The sequence below is a fragment of the Aethalodelphis obliquidens genome, unplaced genomic scaffold (genome assembly GCF_003676395.1).
Source record: "Aethalodelphis obliquidens isolate GAN/ISIS:26980383/991018 unplaced genomic scaffold, ASM367639v1 scaffold43, whole genome shotgun sequence".
Classification (NCBI taxonomy): Eukaryota; Metazoa; Chordata; class Mammalia; order Artiodactyla; family Delphinidae; genus Aethalodelphis; species Aethalodelphis obliquidens.
Genome location: NW_020837987.1, coordinates 14,114,951 through 14,139,684, shown reverse-complemented (window position 1 = coordinate 14,139,684; position 24,734 = coordinate 14,114,951). Strand labels below are relative to the sequence as shown.

At 50.3% G+C, this 24,734-nt stretch overlaps 2 protein-coding genes across 10 annotated transcripts; both read right to left on the bottom strand.

Annotated features, from left to right (window-relative positions):
* Positions 1-6,862: 6,862 nt before the first annotated feature.
* On the bottom strand, positions 6,863-14,843 carry RCN3 (reticulocalbin 3). Of its 3 annotated transcripts, none has more exons than XM_027080228.1 (7): positions 14,437-14,843; positions 13,776-14,023; positions 11,701-11,903; positions 10,201-10,373; positions 9,411-9,471; positions 7,655-7,854; positions 6,863-7,406 (listed from the first exon to the last, which is right to left on the bottom strand). In XM_027080228.1, exons 2-7 carry the CDS (start codon positions 14,015-14,017, stop codon positions 7,299-7,301), a joined length of 987 nt encoding a protein of 328 aa, XP_026936029.1. In that variant the 5' UTR covers positions 14,018-14,023; positions 14,437-14,843; the 3' UTR covers positions 6,863-7,298. The 3 variants fall into 3 exon arrangements, with proteins under 3 accessions (XP_026936029.1, XP_026936028.1, XP_026936027.1); XM_027080227.1 differs by lacking the exon at positions 14,437-14,843 and adding an exon at positions 14,245-14,401 and having other exon boundaries at positions 7,655-7,836; XM_027080226.1 differs by lacking the exon at positions 14,437-14,843 and adding an exon at positions 14,245-14,397.
* A 118-nt stretch (positions 14,844-14,961) lies between these two features.
* On the bottom strand, positions 14,962-24,310 carry FCGRT (Fc gamma receptor and transporter). 7 transcript variants are annotated; one of them, XM_027080219.1, is made up of 7 exons: positions 24,043-24,310; positions 23,546-23,632; positions 22,954-23,313; positions 22,556-22,831; positions 16,564-16,833; positions 15,795-15,911; positions 14,962-15,469 (listed from the first exon to the last, which is right to left on the bottom strand). In XM_027080219.1, the coding sequence occupies exons 2-7, from the start codon at positions 23,616-23,618 to the stop codon at positions 15,390-15,392; spliced, it is 1,176 nt and encodes a 391-aa protein (XP_026936020.1). In that variant the 5' UTR covers positions 23,619-23,632; positions 24,043-24,310; the 3' UTR covers positions 14,962-15,389. The 7 variants fall into 7 exon arrangements, with proteins under 7 accessions (XP_026936020.1, XP_026936022.1, XP_026936024.1 ...); XM_027080221.1 differs by having other exon boundaries at positions 22,954-23,247; positions 24,043-24,158; XM_027080223.1 differs by having other exon boundaries at positions 22,954-23,205; positions 24,043-24,153.
* Between the last annotated feature and the right edge of the window lie 424 nt (positions 24,311-24,734).

Below are 24,734 nucleotides of genomic sequence, written 5' to 3'. Positions count from 1 at the left end.
GGGAGGGGTGGGGTGTGAGTCAAGGTCCTCACTCTAAGCCATAGGTTTCCTCTAAGATTTCAAAGGTAACAAGGAGAGGAAGCAAGAGTCAGACCACAGCTGAAGCTGTGGCAGGAGAAGGGAGGGATGGGAAGTGGAGACAAATTTTGTGTTTTCTCAACAGAGGTTCCTTAGACACTGGTCTAGAGTTCAGAGCAAAGGGGCTTCCCTGGTGGCGCAGTGGTTAGGAATCCGCCTGCCAATGCAGGGGACACGGGTTCGAGCCCTGGCCCGGGAAGATCCCACATGCCGTGGAGCAGCTAAGCCTGCGTGCCACAACTACTAAAGCCCGCATGCCTAGAACCCGTGCTCCTCAACAAGAAAAGCCATTGCAATGAGAAGCCTGCGCACCGCAACGAAGAGTAGCCCCCGCTCTCTGCAACTAGAGAAAGCCCGTGCGCAGCAACAAAGACCCAACGCAGCCAAAAATAAATAAATAAATATTTAAAAATAGATGATGTTCAGAGCAAGAAATGGGCCTGGTGGGGCTTGGTGGGGTGTGCCCACTGGTGGCTCCAGCCTCAACCAGCCACCAACAGTACTTTAGGACAACTGTAATTACTTGTTGAGATTTTTAAATTGGGGAGACTTTTCTGGAAAGCGAAAACTATATAAACAGGGAGCAAATCCTTGGTGTCCAGGGGTGGGGGAGGGATTGACTACAAGGAGGGTTAACAAGAGTTTGAGGAGGGGGGATGGATCTGTTCTAATCTTAACTGTGGTGATGGTTGTATGAAGATGATTTGTGAAAATTCACCAAAGAGAGTGGACTTTATATGAATTAAAAATGCAGAAAAGGGGCGGGGCATTTTGTGTGAGTAGATTTCCATTTCTCTTAAAAAAATCAGCTTAGGGATCCCAAGAAAATTAAAAACATGTTCATGCAAAAACTTCTACATGAATGATCCTGGCAGCACTAATGGTGTAGAAACAACCCATCAACCCAGTTGATGTCCATCAACTGATGAGTGGATAAACAAAATGTGCTAGAGACATACAATGGAATATTATTCAGCCATAAAAAGGAATGGAATTCTGATCCACGCTAAAACGTGGGCCTTGAAAACATCATGCTAAGTAAAAAGCCAGATGAGGGGCTTCCCTGGTGGCGCAGCGGTTGAGAGTTCCCCTGCCGATGCAGGGGACATGGGTTCATGCCCTGGTCTGGGAGGATCCCACATGCCACGGAGCGGCTGGGCCCATGAGCCATGGCCACTGGGCCTGCGCGTCCGGAGCCTGTGCTCCGCAACGGGAGAGGCCACAGCAGTGAGAGGCCCGCGTACCGCAAAAAAAAAAAAAAAAAAAGCCAGATGAAAGGTCACATATTGTATGACTCCTGTTATATAAAATGTCCAGAATAGACAAGTTCATAGAGATGAAAAGTAAATTATTGGTTGTCAGGGGCCAGAGGGAGGAGGGAATTGGGGAGTGACTAATTAAAGTCCTGGTTTGGGACTTCCCTGGCGGTCCAGTGGTTAAGACTCCACACTTCCCTGGACTCTGCATTTCCACTACAGTGGGGGCATGGGTTTGATCCCTGGTCAGGGAACTAACATTCCACATGCCACATGGTGCAGCCAGATAAATAAAGAGAGAAAGAAAGAGAGAGGAAGGAAGGAAGGAAGGAAGGAAAGAAAGAAAAGAAAAAAGAAAGAGAAAGAGAAAGAAAGGAAAAGAAAGTCAGTCAGTCCTGGTTTGTTGTTGGGGTGATGAAAATGTTCCGGGATCAGATGATGGTTATGGATACACAACCTCGTAAATTTAAAGATCACTGAATCGTACATTTCAAAGGGTTAATAATTTTCTAGTAGACGAGTTATAACTCAATGTTTTAAAAATCAGAAGATCTGACATCGTCAAGAGACCCCACCTGACTGCTGCTCCCAGGCTGGCTCTCAGAAGCCGGTGGATTCCATCACTGATCTGGAGGTGTCAGGGGTCACCAGAGAACTAAAAGCAGAAACAGTTCCAAAGTTCCCAAAGTTCTCAATAAGCACGTGGAGAAACTAGAATTTTCTTTACTATGCTGGTAGGCATGGAAACTGGGGAAACGATTTGGCAACATGTAGTAAAACTAAAGAATGGTGACTGCATGACCTGGCAATCTTACTCTGACCTCTGCAACCAACACACATACAAACAGGCTCAACAAAACACAAACTAGAATGTTCACAGCACCTCTGCTTGTCATAGCCACTTACTGGAAATGACCCAATTTTATCAACAGCAGAATGCGTGACCTGTGGGCCATTCCCAGTGGAGTGCTATACAGCAACGAAAAGGACCACTCTGCCCAACACCTGAGTGCACACAGCGTGCTTCTACTTCTCTAAATAAATAGGCGAAAGTATCCTTTGAAATCGGGGTAGTAGTTATCCCTGGGGAGGTGATGTCTGCGTCCTCCTGGGGGCTGATAGTGTTCTCTTTCTTCATCTGAGTACTAGTTACAAGTGTGTGCATGCAGTCTGAAAATTAATGTTGCTGAACACTTGAGTTGTACACTTTTCTATTCATATGTTATTCTCCCATAAAAATGTCCTTAAATTCACTGCAATAGGGCTTCCCTGGTGGCACAGTGGTTGAGAGTCCGCCTGCCGATGCAGGGGACATGGGTTCGTGCCCCGGTCCGGGAAGATCCCACATGCCGCGGAGCGGCTGGGCCCGTGAGCCATGGCGGCTGAGCCTGCGCGTCCGGAGCCTGTGCTCCGCAACGGGAGAGACCACAACAGTGAGAGGCCCGCGTACCGCAAAAAAAAAAAAAAAAAAAAAAGCATTAAGAGAAACAAGAAAGGTTATTATCTGCTATCATTTCCATTAAAAGTAAAACAAGTTGTGCATTTTTTGCTTAATTCTGTGTAAATTCTCCCTGAGAAAAACACTGGCTGCCAGAAGAGGCGACCTTAGTGGAAGGAAGGCTTTGGTTTTAGTATCATCATATGTATTTAGAATTTTGTATCCTACGAGTATATTGCCAAAATTTAAAATGTGCAAAAGATTAAAAAAAAAAAAAAAACCTGGGGAGAGACACTAAGAGTGACAGGGTGCTGAGCAGCTATTTATCATAAGTTTCTCCATAAAAATAATTTGTTGCTATGTATGAGTATTATTTTGATTTAAAAAAAAATGTTTTCAAACATGCAGCCCTCAGAGAGCTACAAATTTGCCCTACTCCTTCCTAAACCAATTCTCCACAGTCCGCCACTAGGGGGCAGTATGTCATCATGTTTATAATTAAAAGCTTTGAGTCACACTTGGATTAAAATTCTAACCCTCCCACAGATAACAATTATAAACTCCGGATAAAACAAAACAGTTACTGTCAAGGTCTTATCCCAAGTTAAATTAGTCTCTTGACATATTTTAGCAATGCTTCTTGTTAATGTATGATTCATTTTCTGGGTTTTTCCCTGTTTATTGTGGTCTCCAGGAGGAATGGACTTTCCAATTAATTTGCAGGGCTTTAGATACCTGTTTGGTTATACTGGAGACAAAAGCAGGTCCAGTGTCACTTTGAAGGGTGTAAGACAATCTAATCGGGGAATAATATCCTTAAGGAGAGCTTTCACCACTGCAGAGGCTTTTTCTGTCCAGGTGGGATATGCTTCCACCCATTCTGAACGTGTCCACAAACATCAGCAGGTATCTGAAATTTCCTGCAGCTTGAAGCATTTGAGTAAAGTCTATTTGCTGATCTTCGGTAGGGCAGGTTCCTTTGGGTTGAGTCCCCCTCACTCCTTTTCTTGCTGTACGACAGATGTTCCCTTGGGTTTATTATTACCATAAAGTGACAACTGTCTGACTTTTCCCCCCCTAATGTAGTAGCACAAATACTTGCACCTAGAGGATTTCATCATTCTTCCCTGTTTCTCCACAGAATAACCACAGAGCCATTCAAAGGCAACCATAAAACCATAAATAGCGAGGAAGCATCTCTAACCATTAAAAGGATGCCTGTTGGCCTTGGCCTCCACCAACCAGGCTGAATTCTGGGATGGGCCTCTCAGTGATTTTAGGAACCAAGTGGAACCTTTCTCTTCTCCCTGGGAATGTCCCACTTCTGGACAAGAACAGACAGGTGTTTGTGTGTGTGTGTGTCTGTGTTCCTTTCCTTCATTTGACATCAATCTGTAAATGAAAAAATGGTACCAAAACAAAATGAAATGAAAAACCCCTAACAACAAACAAAAACCTAAATAAACCCTCAAGTTTGGTCACGGGATTTTACATATCACAAGAGCCATCAACTCAACCCTCACGCAATGCGACTCCTTGGAGAGCTGTTGGATCCAGACCAACAACACAGGAGACTGCAGGCAACGGAATTAACACCACAGCAAGGGTGACGTTACATGGGGCACAGGGTCCCAAGATAACCCTCCCTAGCCCTCTCATGGAGATCTTAACAGGTACTGTGGCCACACATTGTTACCATGAAATATCATCTTCCTCTCAGTCATGGATTAATAGCTGTAATCAGATCACCTACCCAAAATACACCCCAGAGGACTTTCTTTAGGGATAGTAGAAACATTCCCCAATTTTTTTTTTTTTTTTGCGGTACGCGGGCCTCTCACTGCTGTGGCCTCTCCCGTTGCAGAGCACAGGCTCCGGACGCGCAGGCTCAGCGGCCATGGCTCACGGGCCCAGCCGCTCCGCGGCATGTGGGATCTTCCCGGACTGGGGCACGAACCCGTGTCCCCTGCATCGGCAGGGGGACTCTCAACCACTGCGCCACCAGGGAAGCCCCATTCCCCAATTTTTAAAGACAGAAATACAAGACAAACAAAACACAAACAGTGCACACAAACGCCAGCATCCAAAGAAACAAACGATCCCGTTCACAAATCGGGGAAAAGTCCAGCTGTTATTGCCTCTCTCCAACAGGGTACCCCCGCTCAAATACAAAACAAACGGGCTTATTCCGGAGGAAAAAGCCCCCAGTGGAGGAAAAAGTTTCCGGCTGTACACACCAGAACTACTTACCCTGCTGTATGGAGCCTGTCGGCTCCCACAGGTCAATTTCTTGCTCCCACTGCCAAGCGATGGGTCAGCTGGTGCTGCTTTGGGGAATTTTGAAGGTAAGATCCTCAGGACAAGCGGTCCCGGCAGCTGCTAGGGCCTTACCCGAAAATTCCCCAACCGGGGCTGGTTGGCCATGAGCTGCTGCAAGGCTCCCGGCAGGCTTTGCAAAAATTGGTACTACTTGCCCCACGTCAGGCCAATAAATCCAGAGATGAGTCCTTGGGGCAAAGAATAGTGACTTCATTCACAAAGCCAGCATACTGAGAAGATGGTGCACCAGCATCTCAAAGAACCATCTTCCCCGAGTTAGAATTCAGGCTCCTTTTATACTAAAAGGGGAGAGAGAAAGTCCTGGTTCCGGGTCAGACTCCGGAGGTGTTAATTTCTTCCTTCCCTCAGCCATTCACAGGTGGGCCTGGTCAGGAGGTTTCCCTTGAGCTAAACAAAGGTGTTTTAGCTTAATGCTCGTCACCTGGGAGGCAGGGTTCCCCGAGATGGGTTATTATGTATGATTTAAGCTTAAAGGCAAAATCCCTTTAGTGATTAACTTGTAATAGAATACGAAAGTTCTTCCCTATTACAAAATGAGTGGAAGGTAGAGAGTTCCCAGTTTTCCCTACTATTAACATCTTGCACTAGTGTGGCACTGTTATAATTGGTAAATCAGTATTGATACATCATTATTAGCTAAAGTGTATAGACATATTAGGGTTCACTTTTTTTTTTTGGAAGTATAGTTGGTTTACAATGTTGTGTTAGTTTCTGGTGTACAGCAAAGTGATCCAGCTGTATATATATTCTTTTTCAGGTTCTTTTCCATTATAGGTCATTATAAGATACTGACTATAGTTCCCTGTGCTATACAGTAGGTCCTTGTTGTTCATCTATTTTATATATAGTACTGTGTATCTGCTAATCCCAAACTCCTAATTTATCCCTCCCCCCACTTTCCCCTTTGGTAACCATAAGATTGTTTTCTGTGTCTGTGGGTCTGTTTCTGTTTTGTAAATAAGTTCATTTGTATAATTTTTTAGATTTCACATATAAGTGAGATAATATAATATTTGTCTTTGGCTTAGATCACTTAGTATGATAATCTCTGGGTCCATCCATGTCGCTGCAAATGGCATTATTTCATTCTTTTTTATGACTGGGTAGTCTTCCATTGTATATATGTACCTCATCTTCTTTATCCATTCATCTGTCGATGGACATTTAGGTTGTTTCCATGTCTTGGCTGTTGTAAATAGTGCTGTAATGAACATTGGGGTGCATGTATCTTTTCGAATTAGTTTTCTCCGGTTACATGCCCAGGAGTGGGATTGCTGGATCATATGGTAGTTCTATTTTTAGTTTTTTGAGGCACCTCCATACTCTTTTCCATTGGCTGCACCAATTTGCATTCACACCAGCTGTGTAGGAAGGTTCCCTTCTCTCCACACCCCCTCCAGCATTTATTATTTGTGGACTTTTTAATGATGGCCATTCTGACTGGTAGCATGAGGTGGTACCTCATTGTGGTTTTGATTTGCATTTCTCCAATAATTAGTGATGCTGAGCATCTTTTCATGTGCCTGTTGGCCACTGAATGTCTTCTTTGGAGAAATGTCTATTTAGGTCTTCTGCCCTCTAGTTTTATTTTTTGTTTCCAGGGACGACCTCAAACCCTGCCCAACCCCCAGAGCTCCCTCTTCAAATGCCTTGTCCCCTCCTTCAGCCCACAGCCCCCCAACTCCCAGCATGTTCCTCTCCCAGCCACAGCCCCCAAGGCCCCTGTTACCCCCTCAGGGAGACACACAGATGGGGCCCCAGCACTGATTTTATTGCTTCCCTGGCAGAGAGGAGGCATCCTTTGGGCAAGTGCTGGGGGCAAGTTCGGGGCACCTGGGGGAGTGTTTCTCGTCTCTGTGGTGTGAGGCTCAGATTCGGAGCTGGGGGTTAGTGGAGGCTCTTACAGACTGAGCTTGGCGTAGGGGGCCTTGGTCTGGGCGGGGAGACTCTGCCAGTGAGAAGTGGATGGTCCCTCACTTTGGGTCTGTGAGCCCTTGGGGGGATCTGGGGGGGCTGCGATGTCTCAGGGAGAGAAGTTGACCCTGTGGGTCCATGAGAGCCCAGGAGCAGGGGGACACCGGAGGCTGTGTCTACAACCTTCAGGGCTGGACAGGGGGCCCTGGCCACTGGGGCCCTTCTGCGGGTCAGCCCATGGGGCGACAAGGCTGCAGTGGGCACGCTGGGGCTCAGAGCTCATCGTGGTGACGTGTCAGGTCCTCGCCATAGTTGGTGGCCTGGCTGCCCACGAACATGTTCCAGTTGTCCAGGATCTCAGCCTTGCTCAGACGCCCGTCCTGAGAGGGGGTCAGAGGTCAGCGGGATGCCACGGGGCCCTGCCTGTGAGACTCCTCCCTGGAGCCAAGTATGGCTCCCATGGTCTCCGTCCCCCTCTCCCTGGGTCTCTGTTCCTGCTTTTCTCCCTCCCCACCTCCATCTTTGTCCCTCTTTCTTTCTCCAGCCAAATAGGGACCCCGAAGTCCCAGGCCCACGTTTTGGTCATTTCTGCCCACCGGGCCAGCATCATCCCCCTGCGCCCCTGCACCTTGTCTGTGTCACTCTCGTGCAGCAAGTGGTTGGCCTCCACCAGCGGCTGGTCCTGGGCAGGGGGCAGCACCCAGTGGCCCACCTCACTCCCATCCAGCTTCCCGTCCTTGTTCAGATCGCGGAAGTCCCGGAACTGTTCCCGCTCCGTCTGCACCCAGGCTGGCTCCTCCTCCCCGGGCTCTGCCGAGTACAGATCCGCTGGGGTTGGGGGGTGAGAGGGGGCGACATCAGGGGCAGCTCCTGGGGCCTCCCAGCCTGGCCCTGACACTCCTGGAGCCCGGAACCTTGGACCACCCACTTCACTTTCCTTCACCTCAGTTTCCTCTTCTGTTAAACGGAATTGATAACAAACCCGACTTGCAGGTGATCATTATGCTGCAGGTGAAATTGGCTTCATTGATTGGTCACGTGATTGATTGAATCATCCATCCATTTGATCGACACACGCATGAGACAGAGTGTGCTCTGTGTGGTGCAGTGCCTGGCACATAGGAGGCACCCATAGTGGGAGATCCTCTATAGCCACACTTTGAACAGCTCACCACACCCAGAACATCCCTGGAGATGCTAGGAGCCTCTCCTTTGTTGCAATTATTTGTAAATGTTTGAAAAGCTCTTCACCCCAAGGGCCCACAGATACATTTGGAAGACATTACAACCTGACAAGTCTTTTTATACCAGACACAAAGCCACCATAATGAGAACAGAATGCCTTCCTCTTCTCCGGGGCCAGGCCAGGGGGCTGTCACAGGGAGGGATGGCCTCAAAGATGGAACAGGTGTGCCAGGCACACAATTACCCACTTAGCCTTCAGCCTTGCTTTTTTTTTTTTTTTTAATGGTCTTACGTCTTTTTTTTTTTTTTTTTGCCATGCTGTGCGTCTTACGAGATCTTAGTTCCCCGACCAGGAACTGAACCTGTGGCCATGGCAGTGAAGGCACCGAGTCCTAACCACTGGACTGCCAGGGAAGTCCCTGGAGTTCTTTCTGACCAAAAAGAGAGAGAGAGACTTCTATCTTCCTCGAAGACAGAAAAAAATAAATGATGCTTAAATTGAAATGTCTTGCCTATGGGTTTGTTCCATAAAAGCATTCTATAAAGCAATGTTTTCAAACTTTAAAGACTTCCACGTTTAATAGCCTCCCTTCAACCAAATTCTTTGTACCCCTGAGGACAGGGACAGAGGCAGAACCAATGGGGAACTGGGGGGTGTCTTGAGGGCTCCCCGACATCCTGAATAACAGGAGATGCAGGATTTGCTGTGTAAATGCAGGCTCAAGACAATTTCCCTGACATCCTATCCCAACCAAACACAGCTCCTGAGCCCTGATTTTGTAGAAACTCCACACTTTCCCAGGAACGGACCTTCTCTGTGATATTCTCTGCTCTATCCTCGACCACCAACATGCAGTAGGTGCTTGATAAATGTTTCCTGGCCCGGCACACAGTAGGTGCTTGATAAATGCTTTTGCGGTCTGGCAAACAGAAGGGACTCAATAAATGTTTCCTGAGCCTGGCACACAAAGGGTGTTTGATAAAGATTTGTTGGGCCCAGGAAATATATGTGCTCAGTAAATGTTCCTTAGGCCTGGCCCACAGTGGATACTCAGTAAATGTTGGGTGGATGGATGGACCCAGGCAGCAACCCTGCCCCACTTCAGAGAGCCTTCCCTCTAATGGCTGATATATATCAGCTGCCACCCATGCTTGGGAGAGGACAGGCCTCCTTGGGAAGAGAATCAGGTCCCACTCACCGATGTACTCGTCCACTTGCACATAGCCGTCTTTGTTCTTGTCCAGATCCTCCAGGGTTTCCTGGGGAGAAAGAGGCATCAGGGCTGAGAAAATGCAGAAACAAAGGAAAACAGTCAAACAGAACAAAATATTATTAGTTTAGTCATTAAGCATAGTCACGGACCCTTTAGTTCCTCTTCAAGGGCTATAGATAATATTCTGAGCCATGTCCTTTGAGCTGTCTTATAGGTACTGAAACCCCACTGGGTGGAAGAAGTTAACTACACCTGGCATGGGCAGGGGGTACAGGAGAAATCTCTGGAGTTTCCACTCAATTTTGCTGTGAACCTAAAATGGCTCTAGCAATTAAAGTCTAATGGAAAAAAAAAGAAAAGAGAGAAGAGAAAAAAATCCTGCCACTCTAAAATAGAGACAGAGTTGACAAAAAAAAAAAAGTATATATATATATATATATATATATATATAAAGTAACAGAAGATGGGGGGCCAGCAGGAATGGCCTCAGAGTGGACACTCCATGTCTGGGGTTGGGATTTTCCTGGGGTTCAGCCAGGATGGGGGCTATCTAAGGCACTGCTGGGGGATGTGGTTTTCTGAAGGCAGGCTGGGTGCCTGGACCCCAGATGTGAGCACAGAAAGGGGGAGGCCAGATCAGGAGAGATTAGATACTGGGGGGTTGAAGGGTGGGCACTGGAGCCCCGAAGGTAAGTGCTGGGAGGCTAGTCCTGGCATCAGAAGCCTGGGTCCCGGGAGGGAGGTGGGAAGCAGCGTTCCTCAGGCCCCCACTCACAGCAATCACGATGTCCCGCATGTGAGGGAACTCCTCAGGATGCAAAAAGGCCGTCAGCTCTTCCCGAGTGGCCATTGAGTCCCCATCCTGGTCAGCCACCCGGAAACGCCGCTCGTCCCGAGCCAGCATCTTCTTGTAGGTCTCTGCGTCCTCCACATCGTGAAATTCTTCACCTGGGGAAGGAGGGATCTTGGTAGGATGTGCTTTAAGACAAAGGGATCTGAGACTTCCCTGGTGGTCCAGTGGTTAAGACTCCACCTTCCAATGCAGGGGACTCGGGTTCAATCCCTGGTCTGGGAACTGAGGTTCCACATGAAGCAGGGTGTGGCCAAAAATTTAAAAAAAAAAAAAAAAAGACAAAGGAATCTAACTCTGGGGAGTCAGGGCAGGGAGACCTCCACCGAAATAATAATAATTAATAGTAGCTACCTTGTAGTGAGAGCTTATTATGTGCTAAGCTCTTTATCTACAAAATTGCAATTAATTCTCACAAAAAGCAAGCAAAATGAGTTATTTTGTAGTAGTTGTTGTTGGGGGTTTTTTTTTGGCTGCACCGAGCGGCTTGTAGGATCTTAGTTCCCCGACCAGGAGTTGAACCCGCACGGTTGGCAGTGAAAGCACGAAGCCCTAACCATTGGACCTCCAGGGAATTCCTTTTTTTCATTTATTCTTACTTTATGAAGGAGAAAGCTGACTGTCAGAGAGAGGAAATAACTTGCCCAAGGTCACGCAGCCAGGAAGGATGGACTTTGAGTTGATACTGGCCCACTGGGCCCCGAAGTCACGCTCTGGTGCAGTATACTGACTCAGCTTGCTGGACACAGAGGAGGGGAAGGACATTTTCAACAAAGGGAACAGTATGTGCAGTAGAGGTTTGAAGAGCACTGTGAGTTCAGGGAAACTGCAGAAGATCCATTTAGCTGGGGCAGAAAATGCAGAAAAACGATGGTGGATGGTTGGGTGAGACTGGGCTGAGGAGCTAAGACTCTCTCCTGGGGACCCTGGGGAGCCATGGGGGGCTGTGAGCAGGGGAAGGTCAAGGTCAGCTCTGAGTGTGGAAAGATCCCTCTGGGTGTATGCGAGGGACAGGCTGGAGGCGGAGGCTGGGTTGAGGGTCCAGGAGGGAGTGGATAAGAGCCGTGGGGGGCCGAGGACTGGGGCATGGGGTTGGAGAGGAGGGAATCCAGAGGCAGAGGAGGAATAAATGGCTTGGGGCTCTCAGGATGAGAGGTCAGAGATCAAAGGTCAGGCCGATAGGGCTTAGGAGGTAGATGTCCCTGGTCAAGGATCTGAAGATCCCCAGTGGATGTCAGAATGAGAAACCAGAGATAAAGGGTTGGGGGTTTCAGGGTGATGGGGTTCTAGAAGTGGGTAGACCCTGGTCAAGGGTCGGAGGTCAAAGGTCATGAATCTGGTTAACGGGCTTAACGTTCTCAGTATGAAGGTGTCAAAAAGGTCCGGGTCATGGTGTGTGTGGGGAGCAGGGGTCGGTTCGCGTACCCGGCTCGTAGTGGCCGTAGGTGGCGTTGCGCAGCTCCTCCCAACCCACACGCCCGTCGCGGTCTGTGTCGTACGTGTTCCAGGCTGCGCTCACTGAGTCCCGTATGTGCCGCTGCTGCGTGTGTGCGATCCACGCGCGGAGCTCGGCCAGCGACACCCAGCCGTCCCCGTCCCCGGCGCGGTCCATGCGGTCCACGATGCGCCTGCGAGCCGGGGCGGGGCACACGTCAGTCTCGGGCCCCGCCGACCCCCGGGTCCCGCCTTCTTCCAGGAACTCGAGACACACCCCCCACATAGGGCTGAAAATGTTGTCCCTGAGTCGCCAGCAAATTGGGAGGAGGCGCCTGTCAATCCCGGTACCACGCCCTCCTCAGGGCTCTGCCCCCCCTTAATCCAGGGTCCGCTCCCAGAGGCAATAACGCCCTTTCCGAGACGCGGCGGGCCTGTGGCTGGCACTGCGGTCCACGACACGCTCGCTTGGGGAAAGGACCTATGACAATCCAGGGTCCCACTCTCCACTCTGGCCTGCACGTGCTCCATCTCTAGCTTGAACGAGCTGGGGAGGGGGGCAGGGGGCAGGGAGTCACACCGTGCGCCTCGCCCGCAGATTCCCTGTCCCAAGACTCACTCTGAACTCCGATTGCCACGGCTACAGACTCTCCAGACCTCTTGCCGTCTCAGGCCCCGCCCCCTTCCCCTGGCTCTGCCAGTCTTCAGAACCTCTAGCCCCTCTAGCCCCGGCCTCTGCTCGGCCCCCTCCCGGGCTGCGAGCGTCAATTTCAGGCCCGTATCCCTGCAGCCCCGAGGTATGCTGCGACTCGCCCCTTTTCTCTAGTCTTTCCCAGCCGTTATCAGGCTTTGCCCCAACCATCAGCCCCAACACTGCAGGCTCGGCTTCCACCCGTTCCTCCCCGTGCTCCAGCCTGATCCTGTACACCTCCATGTCACATGTCAAGCCCTTTTAGGCCCCCACCTCATGCCCCGTCTCTCGAGCCACGCCTCTCGGCTCCCAGGTCCCATCCCTCTCCCCTGGCAATGCCCCGTCATTGGTCTGTGTTCTCGCCCGAGCGCTAACACAGGCCATGTGGAGCCCTTCTTCCTGTCACCGTCCCGAAATCCCCGCAAACCAGTCCCCAGCATTGAATTTGAGATGGCCCTGCCCAGGTCGCTGATCCCTTCCTCCCGCGCTAGGCTGTCTCTGCTCTGTTTCGTAGGGGTCCGGCTACCCTGAGGTTCCAGCGGTGGTTAAGAGTTTGGGCTCTAGAGCCAGACATTTAGGTTCAAATCCTGCCACCTCTTCTTGCTGGCTGTGTGACCGTGGGCAAGTCACTTACCCTGTCTGTGCCTTAGTTTCCCCCTCTGTAAAATGGGGATAAATAACAGAACATACCTCATAATCCATGTGGGGATTAAACGACTTAAGTCTCGTAAAACACTTTGAACAGCTCCAGGCATTGTATTATGTGTAAGTCTATCACTGCCTTTCCTCCCCCGTCCTTTCTACACCCAACCCCATCCGTGCACAATATCCCAGCCAGCAGACCTGGCCACCACCGCTATCTCCACCCTGAATCTGGTGACCCTAGTCTCTTCTCTCCCACCTGGAAGACTGCAGTCACTTCCTCACTGGGCTCCCTGCTTCTTGCTCGCTATAGTCTGTGCCCTGCATGGCAACCAGAGGGATCCTGTTAAAGCCTAAGTCAGCTCACGTCCTCCTTCTGCTCAGAGCCATCCCACAGCCCTTATCTCACTCAGAGAAAAGCTTAAAACTTCACTGTGGCCCCAAAGGCCCTGCACAACCTGACCCCTTTGTTCTCTCTGCCACTACCTTCTACTCTCTCCCTCCACTCACTGGATTCCAGTCACATAGGTCTCACTGTTCTTCAGACACATCAGGCACATCAGGCCCGATTCTGCTTCAGGGCCTTTGCACTTACAGTTCCCTCTGCCTGGAATGCTATTCCCCCATACACCCACGTGTCTCATATATTACCCTCTCATCGAGGCCTCCCCTGACCTCCTCCCTCTTTAAAATTACAACCCTGAATTCTCCTCCCCCTCCATCTCTCTCCTACCCCAGACGGGCTTGGCTTTCCTCTGGGGTGAGTTGGTCGAATTCCTTGGCCACTTCTCGTCCCAGAAAAGCCTCATGATCATATTGGAAGTTCCCGTGAGCGTCATCATGAGTGGCCTCGCTCAGGGGGGCCGCGTGGTGCACCCTCCCCTGGCCATGAGGGCCGGCGTCAGGGGATGGCTTTCCCTGGGCTCCGCGCCTGAGCAGCAACAGCAGCAGCAGAAGTGACGGTTGCCACATCATCAGTCCCTGAGGAGTGGTGGAGGCTAGGAGTCAGGGGTCACAGAGAACAGGACAGAGACGAGACAGGAGGATGGGGATGGGGGAGCCTAGGACAGGACAGAGAGTTGGTAGCTGGCTGCAAAGTTTTGAGCTCAAGAAGGGACAGGAAGGGGAGAAGGGAGGCGGGGTTCTCTGAGGTTAAGCCAGCTGTGGGGACCGAATCCTCTGAGGAAGTCCCAGAGGCGTACCAGGGCCGCAAGTGGGGAGGATTCAAGCGGGAGACGTGGCGCAATTCCCAAGCATAGTTCAGGGCGGGGTCGTGGCCAGAAAGAAATCATGCAGGCCCCCGGGCATCGCTTTCAGCTTGGTCCCCAATCCTCCACCCAAGTGGACCCGAACCGTCCTCGCTGGGCAGGGCAGCCGCCCCCGCCTCCCTTTACCCGGTCAGGCAGCTTCACTTCGCTCTCTAAATTCCACTCCGAGTTCTCCAAAAAGATGCCCAATTTGGCTGCTCTCCAGCCAGGCCCCGCCTCCTGCAGCGCAGAGGCCCGCCCTCCTACCAATGAGCGCTCTTGAGGGCCTCATGGGGCGGGGCCGATGAGAGCTGGGCGGGCCAAGGGCGCCCCTCGCCACGTCCACAAAGGAAAGAGCAGCCCCTTGAGGTTCGCCCCGCCCCTTCCCAGGGCTGGCGGGGTGGGCAACACCGGAGTGACACGGCCGGGGGAACTACAACTCCCGGCAGGCGTCGGGGCGCCGTGCCCGACCACCTGCAGTTGTTCTAGCTCCAAAGCCTCACGGGAGGTGTAGTTTTATCTTCCCCTTTGTCCGCAAGTTTTAGGAAGGAAGGGAAGCAAGAAGCCTGAGGAGGCTTTCCTTTCCCTCAAGGAGGGAATAACTCTTCCGTTCCTCCAAGGAGTCAGGTCAGACTCCAAGCCAAGAATTCCTCAAAATGCCGGGCACAAACATCCAGTAATTATTTGTGAAATTTATTAAAAATATATGACTTGAAAAAAAAAAAAAATATATGACTTGGTATATAAAATTCGTAGATTCCACTATGGCAACAAATTAGCCTCAGGAGAGATTTGAAGCCCAAGGCTTACACCATTTATTCCCCCCACAATTTCCTAAAAAGTTGAAACGATGAGAACACAATGATTCGGGCCCAAACCCATGTTATATGTGGAGGTGGAAGAGAGCCATATATATCAGGAGGGGAAACTGAGGCAGGCCACAGAAGGAGAAATTCAGAGGGCAGACATCGGGCTCCTTCTGGAGGCTCAGAAATACCAGGATTCCAGGAGGTCTCACAGCATGAAAAGGACCTGACTACATTAGCTGGTAGCAGCCAGGATGGGGGACGATCCGCAGTCTCTGCGAATGCATTTATATCCTAAGATTCAGCTTCCTTGGACAGGCCAGGAGTGGGTAGGAGGGCCCCTACATCGTCCCCACGGAAAGAGATCCAAGGGTCTGAGGAAAGAGGGAAGGGGGAGAGATTAGAATCTTTGAAATCCTCTGGGTCTCTGACTTCCCCTCCCCCGTGTGTGTGTGTGTGTGTGTGTGTGTGTGTGTGTGTGTGTGTGTGCGCGCGCATGTGTTTCTCAGTCTCTGTCTTACCCTGTGGGTTTCTATACGCTCTGAGTCTCTGTTTCACCCCTCCAGTTTTCTGTCCCCACCACTCTCTGGGTCTCTGTCCCTCTCTGTCTAGACCTCTGTCCCCCCAGGAATGTGTCTCCCTCTTTTTGGGGGATCTCTGTCCCTCTCTCTGAGGCACTTCCCTCTTCCTGTCCCACACCTGGCAGCCCCTTCCTCATCCTCCTCCACAGAAGAGCTCCTCCTGCAGCCACTGTCATGAGCAGTAAGAAGCCGATGACGATTCCAACCACTGGCACCGAGGACTTGGCTGGTGATTCTGCAGCCAGAGAATGTTGTGATATATTTAATGGACCCTCCAGCACATCTGAGTCAGGACAGGGGACTGGGGGTTCTCAGTCCCTCCCAAGCTCAGAGATCCCAGCACCAAGTTTTGGGGGAGTGGAAAGGCCACTCACATGATGTTCTAGGTCTAGAAAGCCCCCAGGTTGTATGTAAGAACCAGCCATAGCAAGAGGGGTCTCAGTCACTCTGGTCAAGAGACCTGTAGCAGCAGGGTGGGTGGTGTTCCAAATTGGAGAGGAGGGGTGGGCACAGAGCAGTAGAACATCAGACTCATAGAGGATTGGCAGCAGCAGACAACGAATGGTCAGACTCCATGAAGACTAGCAGCAGCAGGACGGAAGGTGGTCAGACTTAGGGAGGACTTTCCATAGTGGTTAATGGGTGGCCCGACTCAATGAGGCCAGCAGCAGCAGGATGAAAGGCACTCAGACTTGGGGAGGCAAGCAACACAGGACAAAAGGCTGTCAGGCTTTGGAAGAATTGGCAGTGGTGAGGCAGAAAACAGTCAGACGCAAGAAGAACTAGCAGCAGTGGAGTGGAAGGTGGTCAGACTCAGGAAGGACTGCTGCAGTAGAGGGAGAAAAGGCAACCAGAAGCAGGGAGCATCACCCCCAGCGGGACCTCACCCAGCTCCACAGTGAGGGGCTGGGCCAGCCCTGCATGCTGCACCACGCAGCAGTAGTGGTGCTCGTCGCCACTCTTGACTGTCAGTGATGACCAGGCGTGGAAGGAGCCATCGCCGTTGGGGCCAATGTCACCCTCACCAGAGCCAGCTGCCATCCCATTCCGTAAGAATCGCAGCTGCAGCTCAGGTGGGTAGAAGGAGAAGGCGCTGCAGGTGAGCACAGAAAAGCCAGGGCTGCCCGGTCGGGCCTTCAGGCGCATGGAGGGTGGCTCTGCAGACAAAGAGGCAGACAGGCCTAAGTCCCAGGCCCATGAACCCCCAAGGCCAGGCCCAGGGTTGGAGAGGGACATAGAGAGGACTCGATTCCTTCCACTCTATCCAGGAGGCCCCACCACGTGACCTGCGACTTCCTGAGCCTAGAGAATATAATGGTAAAGGGGGAAGGGCCTTCCCAGGGGTACAGAGACCCAACCTGTCCACCATGAGGGTATCCATCTCTCACCCAGTCCTTCCTACAATGACACATACTGAGCATCTACCATGTGATGTGCCCGGCACTCTTCTAGGCACTGGGGATACAGCAGTGAACAAGACAGACAAAAGTCCCTGTACTCATGGAGCTTGTGTTCTAATGAGGGGAGAGAGACGATTATTTGTGTACATGTAAATAAAATGGAAAGAGTTTATGAAAGTGTGATGAGGGAAAATAAGACAGACCCAACAGTCATTCAAAAGATAGTAAGAGAGGGACTTCCCTGGTGGCGCAGTGGTTAAGAATCCATCTGCCAATGCATGGGACATGGGTTCGATCCCTGGTCCGGGAAGATCCTGCATGCCACGGAGCAACTAAACCCATGTGCCACAATTACTGAGCCTGCATTCTAGAGCCCGCGAGCCACAACTACTGAGCCTGCCCGCTCTTGGGCCCGTGTGCCTCAACTACTGAGCCCGCGTGTTGCAACTACTGAAGCCCACGTACCTAGAGCCCATGCTCTGCAACAAGAGGAGCCACCGCAATGAGAAACCCGCGCACCACAATGAAGAGTAGCCCTCGCTTGCTACAACAGGAGAAAGCCCGTGTGCAGCAACGAAAACCCAACACAGCCAAAAAAAGAAAGAAAAGATAGTAAGAGGATATGAAAAATTTCATGGGCTTCCCTGGTGGCGCAGTGGTTGAGAGTCTGCCTGCCGATGCTGGGGACACGGGTTCGTGCCCTGGTCCGGGAGGATCCCACATGCCACGGAGCGGCTGGGCCCGTGAGCCATGGCCGCTGAGCCTGCGCGTCCAGAGCCTGTGCTCCGCAGCAGGAGAGGCCACAACAGTGAGAGGCCCGTGTACCACAAAAAAAAAAAAAAAAAAAAAAATTCATGCCAGCGCATTTGAAATTTAAATGACCTGGACAAATTCCTGAGAAACACAACCTTCTCAAACTGACACAAAAAGAAGTTTTACAATTGAATAGTAATCCTGTAACTATTTAAAATTTTTAATCAATAATTTAAAACTTTTCTACAAATAAAATTCCAGGTCCAAGGCCTTCCCTAGTGGCGCAGTGGTTAAGACTCTGCGCTCCCAATGCAGGGGCCCCGGGTTTGATCCCTGGTCAGGGAAATCGATCCCATATGTATGCCACAACCAAGAGTTCTTCCCAACTAAGACCCAGCACAACCAAATAAATAAATAAAATAAATATTTTAAAAATAAATAAATAAATAGAACAACCTTCTTTAAAAAAAAAAATCCAGGTCTGGATGACATAATTAATGAACTATACAAAACAACTAAGGAAGAAATATACCACTTTTTTTTTTTTTTTTCGGTCGCGGGCCTCTCACTGTTGTGGCCTCTCCCGTTGCGGAGCACAGGCTCCGGATGCGCAGGCTCAGCGGCCATGGCTCACGGGCCTACCCGCTCTGTGGCATGTGGGATCTTCCCGGACTGGGGCACGAACCCGTGTCCCCTGCATCGGCAGGCGGACTCTCAACCGCTGCGTCACCAGGGAAGCCGGAAATATACCACTCTTACACAAATTTTTCCAGGGAACAGCAAAAGAAGAAACCATTCCCAGCACATTTTATGAAGCCAATGTACCTTAATAACAAAACCTCACAAGGACATAACAAGAAAGGGAATTTAAGGCCAATATCACTCATGTAAATACACTCAAAGTCTCTAAAAATATTAGAAAATAGAATCAAGCAACTTATATAAAGGATAACACATTATGATCAAGTGAAGTTTATTCCAGGAATTCAAGGTTGGTTTAACATTTGAAAGTCAGCTAATACAACTCACTACGTTAGAATAAAAGGGACAAAGCAAATGGTCACTTGATAAAATTCAGCACCATTCAAAATAAAAAAATAAGACAAAAAAACTCTTAGAAAATGGGCAGAAGACCTAAATAGACATTTCACCAAGGAAGACATACAGATGGCCAAGAGACACATGAAAAGATGCTCAACATCACCAATCATTAGAGAAATGCAAATCAAAACTACAGTGAGGTATCACCTCACGCCCAGTCAGAATGGCCATTATTAAAAAATCTGGAAACAATAAATGCTGGAGAGGGTGTGGTGAAAAGGGAACCCTCCTGTACTGTTGGGGTGGGAATGTAAATTGATACAGCCACTATGGAGAACAGTATGGAGGTTCCTTAAAACACTGAAAATAGAACTACCATATGACCCAGCAATCCCACTACTGAGCATATACCCTGAAAAAACCATAATTCAAAAAGAGACAATGTACCACAACGTTCATTGCAGCACTACTTACAGTAGCCAGGACATGGAACCAACCTAAATGTCCATCGACAGATGAATGGATAAAGAAGATGCGGCACATGTATACAATGGAATATTACTCAGCCATAGAAAGAAACGAAATCGAGTTATTTGAAGTGAGGCGGATGGACCTAGAGTCCGGCATACAGAGTGAAGTAAGTCAGAAAGAGAAAAACAAATACCGTATGCTAACACATATATATGGAATCTAAAAAAAAAAAAAAAATGGTAGCGATGAACCTAATTGCAGGGCAGGAATAAAGAGGTAGACATAGAAAATGAACTTGAGGACTTGGGGTGGGAGGGGCAAACTGGGGCAAAGTGAGAGTAACATGACATATATACACTACCGAATGTAAAATAGTTGGCTGGTGGGAAGTAGCAGCATAGCACAGGGAGATCGGCTCAGCTCAGTGCTTTGCGATGACCTAGAGGGGTGGGACAGGAAGGATGGAGGGAGGCTCAAGAGGGAGGGGATATGGGAACATGTGTATGCATATGGCTGATTCACTTTGTTGTGCAATAGGAACTAACACAGTATTGTGAAGCAATTATACTCCAATAAAGATCTATTAAAGAAAAAAATACTGAGGGCTTCCCTGATGGCGCAGTGGTTAAGAATCCTCCTGCCAATGCAGGTGACACGGGTTCGATCCCTGGCCCGGGAAGATGCCACATGCCACGGAGCAACTGAGCCCTTGCGCTACAACTCCTGAGCCTGTGCTCTAGAGCCCGTGAGCCACAACTACTGAAGCCTATGTGCCTAGAGGCCATGCTCTGCAACAAGAGAAGCCACCGCAATGAGAAGCCCACGCACCACAACGAAGAGTAGCCTCCGCTCACCGCAACTAGAGAAAGCCCGCGCACAGCAACGAAGACCCAACACAGCCAAAAATAAAAACAAATAAATAAATAAATTTATATATTTTTTAAACTGAAAGAAAAGAAAACTCTTAGCAAACTAGGAGTTGGAGGAAACTTCCTTAATTCATCAAAGGGCATCAACATAAAAATCTATAACTAACATAATACTTAATAGTAAAACGCTGAATGCTTTCCCTGTGAGTTTGAGACTACAAGATGTTCATTATCACCACTCTATTCAACATTGTACTGGGGATCCTAAGATAAGAAAAATAAATAAAATTTACTAAAACTAGAAAAGAAAATAAATAAAACATGTCAAATATGACATGATCCGAAAGAATCTAGGAAAAATTAATAGCAGTAAGTGAATTCAGCAAAGTTTCTAAATACAAGGAAAATATATAAAACTCAATAGTATTTCTATAAACCAATAGTATTTCTATAAACTACAAACTATAAGAAAATGAAATTTTTAGAATTACCATTTACAGAAGCATCAAAAAATGTCTAATACTTAGGGAAAAAAATCTAGCCAAAGGGGTGTAAGACCTCTACACTGAAAACTACAAAATATTACGGAGAGAAAATAAAGGATATCTAAACAAGTAGAGGGATATACTGTATTCATGGATTCGAAAACTTAATATTGTTAAGGTGTCAATTCTCCCCAAACTAATCTATAGATACAACTCAATCACTATTGAAATCCCAACAGAATTTTTGGCAGAAATTGACAAGCAGAAATGTATCTGGAGATGCAAATGACATGGCATAATCAAGGCAATAAAACTGAAGAACTTAACTGCTAGATATCAAAACTTTCTATAAAGCTACATTAATCAAGAGAGTGAGGTATTGGCTGAATTTCAGTCCAATAATCAGTGGACTAGAAGAGAGAGACAAAAAAAAAAAGAAAGAAAGGAAGAGAGGGACTTCCTTTGCCGTCCAGCACAGGTTCGATACCTGGTTGGGGAAATAGAATCCCACAGGCCGTGCAGCACGGCCAAAATAAAAAATTAATTAATTGAGGGGACTACCCTGGTGGTCCAGTGGTGAAGACTCCATGCTCCCAAGGCAGGGGACCCGGGTTCGATCCCTGGTCAGGGAACTAGATCCCGCATGCCACAACTAAAGATCCCTCGTGCCGCAACTAAGACCCAGCACAGCCAAATAAATAAATAAATGTGTTTTTTTTTAAAGTTAAAAAATTAATTGAGCCGTGTATTTTAGGTAAGTAAGTCACACCTCAATAAAAAGCAAAACAAAACAAAAAAAAGAAAGATGCTATAATGAATGAATGGACAAAACAGTGGCATGAGAGATAATAATGGGGGTGGGATGGTACTTCCTAGCCAGGGTGGTCAGGGAGGGCCCTGCTGAAGAGCTGACATCCAAGGTCAAACCTCAAGCATGAGAAGGACCCAATCATGGTTGGATCCCAAGGAAGAGAATCAAAAGCAGAGCGAACAGCAGATGCAAAGGCCCTGAGGAAGGAAAGAACCTGACATATTGGAGGAAAGGGAGAAGGCCACTGTTGTTGGGCGTATTGTGAAATTACAGTGGTGGAAGGCAGCCAGACCATGAGGAGCTTGCAGGCCTTGGAACAGAATCTGGATTTTAGTCTAAGACTAGTGGGGATCTATGGGACAGTTTTAAGCACTGGTGGGATGGGAGTTCATTTTTGTTTTTAAAACATTATTCTGGCTGCTAGGTGGAGGACTGCCTACATTGAGGGCCGAGATGGAAGTAGGAATTGCACTGTGGGGGAGGCTGAGGACAAGACAGCTGTAACTACAGCCCTTAAGTTCCCCTGCCGTGTGTGTAATTATAGCTCAGAGTGACATACGCTGTGTGTAACAGAGGTCACACAAGATCTTGTGGGTGTCCAAAAGAGGCAAGCGAAAGCCTCATGGGCCAGAGTGGAACCTGACACCGGTGGCATCCGGCACCAGTGCAACTGGCAAAGGTGAAGAAATGGGAGGCCTGGTGTGAGCTGAAGGGGCTCCGGGTGATTCTGTCTGGCCAAATGGAGCAGATGGAGAAACGTGAGGCTGAGGAGAGGGACAGAGGCCATGCCACATGGCGTCTCAATGCCCGGCTGAGGGGCCTGAGCTGTGCCCCAAGGGCTCTAGGAGCCACAGGAGGGCCGCGTGCAGGAGAGGGGCAGGGGCAGCTTGGGGTGGAGAAAGACCCTCTGGGACATGATTGCAGGAAAGCGGGGTAGACTGAAGCCTGGAGGCTGGGGAGGAGAGGCTGGGGAAGAAGATGAGGCCTTGGGCAGGGCTGTGGGGATGAAGGGGTCCGTGGGCGTCAGGACTCTCAGCGGGGTTGCTCACCCTTCCACTCCAGGTTGCCTCGGCCCCTCTCCAGATGCCCCAGCAGCCGGTGGGGGCAGGAGTAGAGCAGGAAGGTCTTCTCCTTGTTGACTGCCTCGGGCTGCTGCGTCCACTTGATACTGATGGTCTGGGACTCAGGCCAGTCCCCATCCCAGGTGCCCAGCTTGGGGTCAAACATCATGAACTCCTCGCCATTCAGGGCAAACTTGGCCACAGGCACCGAGACATTGTCAGGGCCCAACTCACAGCCCAACAGGCCCTGCAGGGTGTAGGGACCTGGGATGCCCAAACACAGATGAGCAGGGCCCAGGAGCAGGGGCCTTGGTCCCCTCCTCCCTCAGACCCAGGATCCAGGCCCCAGCACCGTCCATCCTCAGACTCAGGAGTTCCAGGCTCACCTCCTTCCCCTAAAACTTGGAGAGCTTCGAGGAAGAGCTTCTCCTTGCTCCTCAGGTCTGTGGTCTCTTTCTCCCAATACCAGGACACCTGGCTTTCCCAGACCCAAGCGCCGTAGGGCTCAGCCTCAGCCCGCAGGTTATTGTAGCTCAGGTACTGCTGTGGACCCAGCCAGCCCGACACCCAGAAGGCAGGAGTCCCCGAGGCGGGGGCGGACACGGCCGTGAAGTGGTACAGGAGGGAGCGATGGCTCTCTGCCGGAGAGACAGGTGAAGAGAGCAGATGGGCCGGGGTACCTAGATGGGAGCAGGACAGACACCCCGAGAGAGAAAAGACCCCACCGCAGATAGAGGGGTCGGAACCTGAGAGGAGGGCCAGACCCGGAGAGAGGGACAGAGACCCAGTAAGAAGGGGACAGGTGTTTCCCAGACACACCGCCAGAGGGAGGAGATCGTGAGAAACGAAGTCAAATGAGGCAAAGAAGGAAGCGCCTGGCTCGAGTGGGACCACAGATTTCGCTTCCTTTGCTCTTTTCCCGGAGGGCGTCACCTCCCTCGTCCGCGGCAGCCCCGGCGCCCCCCCGAGCCCCCTCACCTGCACTCAACGTCCCAGGCAGGAGGACGAGCAGCAGACCGAGCCCCCAGGGCTGAGGCCGGCGGACCCGCATCCTCAATGGGAGACCTGGGGCGGGAGCGGGCGCGTGACTCCTCCGGACCCCCGCCCCGCCCCTCCCTCCCTCCCCCAGCTCCCGCTCGGCTCCCCTCGGCCACCCCGCGCGCCAGCAACTGCGGGTGGAGGGGTTCGATCCCGGAGGATGACAACAAGGCCCTCCTCCTCGATGAACTTTCACCCCGTAATTGGATCCGAGCTGGTTAATTAGTTACAGAGCCTGGATAGGCTGAGAGTCCTCGCTCGGAGTTCGGCCCCGCCTCCTCCTCCTCCCTCAGACCCGCGGGTCCCGGCCCCCCCCCCCCGCGCCCCTCCTCCCTCAAACCCCAAAGTCCAGATCCCCGGCTCCCTCCTCCCTGAGACCCTGGAGTCCGGGCGCCCGGCCCTCTCCACCCTCGGTCTTGGGCCCCAGCTCTGCTCACGGCAGCCACGATCCCTTCCCTCCTGCGGCCCCAGCTGGCTCCCGTGACTAGAGACCCCAGTTCCTCTCTCACATCCTGTCCGGAGACGGCTCCTCGACTCCAGGAATATCCAACCCCGCCCCCCAGCTGCAGGGCACACCCCGGGCCCTGGGCCCAGCCTGAGTGTTGGTCTCTGCCTCTCTCTAGAAACTTGTGTCTTTTTTTTTTTTTTTCTCTCTCTCTGTTGCTTTTCTTATCTTGAGGGTGTCAGCCACCCAGCAAATTCATGACGAAGTTGGGAATCAACATTATCGGAGTCCCAAACTGGGAGGTCTGTGTGCGTCCCCTTCTTAGGTCGCTGTCTATCCCCACCACCCCCAACGCCCGTCACTAGCTCCTGCTGTGATAAAAGTCCTCCAGATACTTCCACACTTCCTCCTTCCAACCCCTCCCCCAAGGGGCCCCTTAAAGTGCGCCTGCAGTTCTTTAATATCTTCTGATATGACCTTAATAACGCACAGACCCAGTATACTCTATCATGCTTCGGGGCACCCTCCAACCACCCACCGGCAGCCCACACTCCTGCTATAATGCTCCCATTCATTTGTTTTACTGTGGTAAAGTGCACAAAACAAAGGAGTTACTATTGGTTACATTTCGTGCATTCACAATGTTGTGCAACCATCACCGCTATCTAGTTCCAGAACTTTTTC

Excerpts from the sequence above, each read along its gene's own strand:
- FCGRT (XM_027080219.1), bottom strand. The coding sequence starts at position 23,618 with ATGCGGGTCCGCCGGCCTCAGCCCTGGGGGCTCGGTCTGCTGCTCGTC. Across the intron at positions 23,314-23,545 it reads GCCTGGGACGTTGAGTGCAG|GTTCCGACCCCTCTATCTGC; the intron begins GTGAGGGGGCTC and ends CCCTCCTCTCAG. Across the intron at positions 22,832-22,953 it reads CCAAGTTTTAGGGGAAGGAG|GTCCCTACACCCTGCAGGGC; the intron begins GTGAGCCTGGAA and ends TGGGCATCCCAG.
- RCN3 (XM_027080226.1), bottom strand. The coding sequence starts at position 14,334 with ATGATTTCTTTCTGGCCACGACCCCGCCCTGAACTATGCTTGGGAATT. Across the intron at positions 11,904-13,775 it reads GAAAGCCAAGCCCGTCTGGG|GCGCATCGTGGACCGCATGG; the intron begins GTAGGAGAGAGA and ends CCCGGCTCGCAG. Across the intron at positions 7,407-7,654 it reads ACGAGAGTGACACAGACAAG|GACGGGCGTCTGAGCAAGGC; the intron begins GTGCAGGGGCGC and ends ACCCCCTCTCAG.